Source organism: Microtus ochrogaster, chromosome 7 (genome assembly GCF_000317375.1).
Source record: "Microtus ochrogaster isolate Prairie Vole_2 chromosome 7, MicOch1.0, whole genome shotgun sequence".
Taxonomy (NCBI): domain Eukaryota; kingdom Metazoa; phylum Chordata; class Mammalia; order Rodentia; family Cricetidae; genus Microtus; species Microtus ochrogaster.
Window position 1 is genome coordinate 83,390,857 of NC_022014.1, and position 6,382 is coordinate 83,397,238.

The following is a 6,382-nucleotide window of genomic DNA, read 5'->3' on the forward strand; positions in this document are numbered from 1 at the left end:
GCCTCGCCCCCGCCGGCCCCGCAGCGCAGCCGGCCGCGCATTTCCAGCCCGGAAAGTACTTCCCGTCGCCGCTGCCGATGGCTTCGCACACAGGTCAGTGCCCAGCAGGGGCGCGTGCGGTGCGCAGGCCCCACCGCAGCTGGCAACGGTGGCCAGTGCATGGAGAGCCGGCCCCTCCGCTCCTCGGAGCAGTTCTCGGAGCTTTGGTTTCATTTCCCTTCGCAGCGCCTGGCGGGCCGTGCATCCTGCCAGCCCACGGGCTTGCGCCGTTTCCAGCAGCCTTTCCCCGACTACTCTGGGTCTCGCAGGGCAGCCCGAGAATAGGCAACAAGCACAAGCCTTCTACTCCTAGCCACCCTCCCCCACCCCTTCCTGCAGAAGTAAATTCTTGCGGAAGCCTCTTTTCTGCATTCTGCATTCACCTCGTTAAGACGTTCTGCGTCTGAGACACCGTGGCGCTTTCTGCGGGGGACAGAACGACTGTGTGGCTGGGGGAGGGGGCCAGGGCGCGCCCGGCCCGCGGATTAGAGTGGTGTGCGCCCCGGGAGCGCTAATGGGAACTGCTAGTGTAAGACGAGAAAATCCTGTTTCTATATAAAGCCTTGAAGTGTCAGGGCGAGAATGGGTTTGCAGGGGATGCATGCGCTTTAACAAGTGCCTCTGGTATCCTGCTAACGCCGGACTAAGCGTGGCCTGAGTGCGGACCGCGCATCCGCACCGCGGAACTCAGAGAGGCGCCTCGCTCGGGATTTCGGTGCAGGCGAGTCTGCGCGCTCTGGCTTCAAGAGGAGAGACCCTGAGTTGTCCCGAGCAGCCCCGGCACGCGCCCGCGTTGCAGTCCCCTTGTGTTCCCCTCCCCAGGGTCTGTTCTTGGTAGCGCTGACCCAGTCTCTTGGAGCGAAGCCGTAGCTGGCGGGGTAGTCACTGACCAGCGTGGGTGGAGTTGGGGGAGCCCGAGGAACTGCTCGTGGACCTGCTTGGTCATCCTGGCAGATCGGCTTGCTTTTGTTTACAGTTTATTCTAAACATCAGAAATATTATTTGCTGCTTTTATTTTTCAGTTTGGCAGTAGCAGTTATTATTATTAGCTTGATGAACCATGAATACTAATAAAATTATATCTGCTTTAATGGGATTACAATTAGTGTGTGGATTAAAACGGATGGCAAGAACGGGGCTAGATGGGGAAATGTTGGAAGGAAAGGCAGTCAAAAAGAAAAAATGCATTTCCTCAAAAAAAAAAACCTGAAACAAACTTGAAATTGCTTAATTACTAGAGGGCCTCCTGCTTTTACAGCACGCGGTTGTTCTGAGTGAGCAGCCCTGGGCTAGAGTGGCCAGCCTCCTGCGGTGTTAGCCGCACACTGCCTGCTCTCCTTTACTGCGGGAGCTCAGGGAGACTGTGCTCCCTCTCTGTAGACCGCGTTCCTTCTCCCCTCTCTCCGAATTTTTTTTACTCTTCTAGATTTATAACTGGGAAGAGAAAGGAGAGTATTTGACTGAGCAATTGGTGATTTTAAAATATCTTTCGCCGATAACCCTGTGTTCATTGTCTGTTCCTGCCACTGCCCTGAGACGCTGCCCACTCTTCTCATGGCCACTGGGGAGCGGAGGGAGGGCTTTGACGTGGTGGTAGCTGCAGCGGGGACAAGTGCCCAGCTTCCCTTCCAGCCTCAGCTCCTGACTGGGCAGGGTCAGCAGGATTGGAGAAGAGAGGGGATGCCTCTGCCTTCTTCCCCCAGTGCGCATTGCCCTCCAGGTTGGTACTTCACAGTGTTGCAGAGAGCAGGTTTCCACAGTAGTGCCCAAGGCTGGCTGGGACTGTGCCCCCTGGGGCAGCCAGGCCAAGCCCAGTTCCCCATCAGTTCAGGTCACTACTGCCTCCTGACCCTGCTTGCCCGGCCAGCTCTTGGTCAGCGGCCATTTCCTTCTTCTTGCCCCTGTTTCCAGATCTAGGTAGTACCCAGTCAGGTGGGAATGTGGCGAGGTGGCCTGGACCTTTGTCTTGCTCATGCTAACTTGGACCACGTGGTTCTTGGACTGCAGGCCACTGAGCTGTGAGAAACTGCACCAGGTCCTAGTCTGTGACCCCACACCCTTCCTGCTTCCTCATACACTGGGGGCCCTAGAGGGCTCCCTCTTTTCGTGCTGGAGGGCCCCGTGTCTTCTGCTTCTGAAGGCCCAGTTTCCATCCCCTTGGGGACCAGAGGAACCTATTGTGTTTGAAGATCCTGGACTTGGTTGTGTGGGGCTGGAAGCCTTTTGCAATTGCTAAGAGCCAGGATTTCGTATTCATTTTTAGAATCTCGCTGCGTGTATTTTTAAGACGAGAGTTATTCTTGAGATCCCTGTACTTTAATTTGTGGGTCCTCATTTAGAGAGAAAAAGATGGGGTGAAGAAGTTAGAGAATTTGTCTTTGGATCTTGTGTGTGGATCCTGTGTGCAGATTCCCAAATAGCCACCTTCTTGTGGTCTCTCCTTGTCTGTGGATGGATGGCCTTGGCCCAGAGGCCAAGGCTGCAGTAGTCCAGCCTGCCCCTCCCTGCCCCAGCTGCGGAGCTGAAAGCAAAATTGCTGGGGAAGATTCTTCCCCGTGTCTGCGTAGGATGCAGACATCCAGGCTGCAGCCCCCCCCCCTCCCCGGGAAAGCGTCCTTGTGTGGTGTGCTCGCCCCACCTGCCTGGTCAGACCACTGCTCAGACTGGGCTGAGGGTCCCTCCACTGCTGCCCTGCTTCATTCCCACCTGGTGCTTCCACGGTGTCCGCTTGCGGGACCCTAAGGGGGGGGGTGCCGGGCTCCCATGCCTCTCCCATTGTTTCCCAAAAATGAAAGTGCGGGTAGCTTTCTGTCCGAGCGGTAGGGTTTATGGTAAAGTGCTGTTCCCTTAACCTTGTCACAGAGAGGCACAATTAAAATGTTTGGAACCATTATTTTCAGTGTTAGATTTTAATACAGATGGTCCGGAGGCAAAACTGTGAAATCTTGGGATGGGGAAACGCACAGAAAAGGAAAATCAACTCGAACCTAGGTTTTCTCCTCTTACTGCCTGGAGTTGCTTGGGGGATCTCTCCTCTCCCCGGGAACCGGTTTAATCAGGAGGTAGCTGCCCTAGGGAGAAACTTGGGAGCTGTGTGCTTGCCCGCCCCTCCCCCCTTTCCGGCTGGGTCAGCTCCTGTCCTGTGCTCCTAGAGTCCCCCCCTAAGGTTGGGGCTCCACCAAGGGGCTGGTTCACTTCTTGGTGTGAATCTCCTTTTTGGACTCTTCTCCACCCCTTTTGGCTTTGGGACGTGATTTAACTTGGCCTGTTCAGCCATGTGTCTTGGCTGCGGCTTGGGGGGGGGGGGGATCGGGGCAGGCCGTTTCTGGAGTAAGATGCCAACCTACTTCCTGTTAAAGGCACTTTGGATGACCAGTCGTCTCTAATGTAAAATCATGAAATAATCACCCAAACTCCACCTAGCCCTATAGATTAAAAAATATATACATATTCTGGTGAGAAAAGACCCCGTCGAGAGTGTCCCTCCCATCACGTGGGGTTTTTTTTTTGTGTGTGTGTGTGTGTGTAAGAAAAAAAATACATTTTCGTAAATACCTCATTAGCTGCACCGTGCCAGAGTGTCTCTGCAGCAGTTACCAACATTAAGTAGGTGTGAAAGAGTTACTTTCCGAGCTTCTACCCATCCCGCTCCGTAGTGACAGAGCTAGACATCAAAGCTGCCGCCGTGCCCAACAGAGCCACAGGGATCCGGGAATCTGGCGGCTGCATAGACTGGGGTGGCTGTGGCAGCCGCGCCCGCTCCACCGAAGCTGTTTTTGGAAAGTGGGTTTTTCCTCAGTGGGGCCCGTGCGGCCACCGAGTCTGATTATTCCTGTAGGGGGACACTGAGTGCTCCTTTGGAGTATCCAGGTCACGTGAGCAGTAAGGCGAATTGGTGGCCGAGGCAGGAGTGGCACAGAAAGCATATCTCCCCCGGAAAACACCGCACCCCCAAACACTCCCCAGTTATTCTTAGAAATCTCCCTCGGCTCCCTGTGAGACAGGGTTCAACAGCCTGCACAGACAGGACAAAAACGCATAGGAGCTTGTTAGAATAACATGGATGAAGCTAAAAATACCCCTCAGAAACACACATAAAAAAGCCAAATCCAACAACAGAACGAGCTAAAAATATTCCAGGCTTTGGCAAAGAGCACAGAGTTAAATAAATTATACAAGAGCCATTCATGGGAGCAAGTTGACTTTCTCTCTTACGGGAACTTGGTTCAAGCTAATAAAAATAATAATTTACTAGCCACTGAGCTTCGCGTGAGTTTAAATTTAATTGGTGGGGCTTCTGGCGTTTGTCACTTCTTGGTGATTAGTGGGCTTGCCCTGGCCTGGGGCAGGGGGAGGGTGTGCCGAGGCCAGGGTCCCAGGCACGGGGGCTCTGGAGAGCAGAACCCAGTGCTAATACGCAAGGCCTGTGAGGCCCGAGGAGGCGGGAGGCTGCTTGGGGTTGTTTCTTCCAGGAAGGCAGAGAAGGAACAAGCAAAGCTTGGCTATTTTAATTTGATAAATGATTGTACACCTTTAAGAGTGTGTTTTAACAATCAAGATACACTCCAGCAAGTTGATAGGATGTTCGCTGTCAACTTACATATGTCATCAGGGCAGGCTGTGAACATAAATAACGTGGGAGCTTCAGGATGCTCACGGGCTCTGGGAGGGGAGGCAGCAGGTCGCACCCCAACCCCTCAAGCCCCCCCAACCCCCGCCCCGGGTCTGGAGACCTAGCCAGAGGAGGAAAGGGGTGTGGGAAATGAAGGCTTCTTCCTACTTGTGAGATTCAGTTGGGATCCTTCTCTCTGAGGAGGTCTCCCCTGCCAAAATAAAAGGACCAGGGTTTCTTGTTCAAGAAAAAAACATGTGGAGTTAGGCGCGAATTTTTAGGGAATCTGTTTCCCTGGCATTTTAAACTTCCACTCTGAAGTTAGGGTCAGGGTGGCAGCTTGGTTCTCTTTTCTTCCCTAACTCCCCATCCTGCTGACCCTCCTAGCTCCCCAAGGACTACATTTCCCAGAATGCTTTGGTTTTGCTTCCAACTCAGAGCTTGGGACCCTCAGGGCTCCTGTACTGGGAATTCCCAAGCACAGCCCATAAAGTTTAAGCAGCACCACTGGGAATCACAACTTTCCGGCAGGGCAGCGGAAGGGAGCAATGGTGGTCAACCCGGTTCCTCCTTGCCCTTCTTCCTCTGGGGCCCCTGGAATGCTGCTGTGCTCTGAATATAAGTCCCACAGTGGGGTATGCTGCCCTATCCCCTGGATCCCGTGCAGCCACCTTGATTGTAGAGGTCAAAGTCCCAGGGGTGTTCTTCCCTACCTCCTCACCCCTGCCCCAGCTCAGCCTGCGTCCTCCTTCAGAGTTACATTGGAGGGGCCTGGTGGCCCTGACCAGGTCCTGGCATGGCTGGGAGGTCTCTGCCTAGGCCCTCCTTGAGGAAATGCCTTTCTGCATTATAGACCAGAATGATTCTGGAGCTTTCCCAAAAGAAACCCAGGACACAGCTGCCTCGGGCGCTTTGGCAGGTAGGCCCCTGGAGCTCTCTGTCCAGAGGTTCTCAAGTCCCTGCTCCTACAGGGGAGGTGGCCTGCCCAGGAGGCAGGAGGCTGCCAGGACCAGGTTGGGTGTGTGTATCTCCTTAGTCTGCAGACGAACAAGCCGTGAATCAGCTTCAGAAGTCAAAGCACGCGCTCTGCCTCTTTGGCAAATTAGGGGACTCCTCTGTCCCATGTCCAACCCCTTTGCCTGCCAGGGAACGTCTCCCCTGGGGTTCCTGGTCCCCATTAACCTCTGGGACCTCATTCCCCTCCCCAACAGACATGGTGTAACAAGCAAGAAACAGAGTCCCAAGCACTGTGCAGCGCCTAGAAAATCACCTCGCAGCCCTGCTGTGCTGGGCAGGAGCAAGGCCTCGAAGGGCCTCCGGCAAGGGACGACGCTCCTCCTTGGCTCCGACGCCCTGCCCGCTGACGTTTTTATGGGATAATATACCGTTTAGATCACGCAGGCCTATTTGTCAGTGGGCTGCCCCTGTTTGTCGTAATATATAATATCACTGCCTCCTGTGGCCCAGTGAGCAGCTGCCACCACAGGTTTGGGGTGTGGGCTCAGGGGAGGGGTGGGTGGGTGCCGAATGAGGGGGCACCTGGGCCCTGGTTACGAGATCAGCTCCGGGCTCACAGCAGACCTCAGGCTGGTGGAGGGGTGTCTAATGTCCACGCTTTTAGTCATCAAGCTGGTGTTTGTAGGTGGCGGCTGCAGCTGTCTTCATGGTTAGGTTCCAGATTCCGTGGGCCAGGAAGCATCTCTTTGATTCTGACCTGGGGGGAGCGAACAG

General features: G+C 54.5%; 1 protein-coding gene across 1 annotated transcript in view; it reads left to right on the forward strand.

Moving 5' to 3' along the window:
• Positions 1-6: 6 nt before the first annotated feature.
• Bahcc1 (BAH domain and coiled-coil containing 1) overlaps positions 7-6,382 on the forward strand; it is a 53,739-nt gene continuing 47,363 nt past the window's right edge. Inside the window, exon 1 of the mRNA XM_026780445.1 lies at positions 7-93. Coding sequence (XP_026636246.1) covers positions 78-93 — 16 coding nt within the window. The 5' untranslated portion in view covers positions 7-77. The remainder of the gene's footprint in view (positions 94-6,382) is intronic.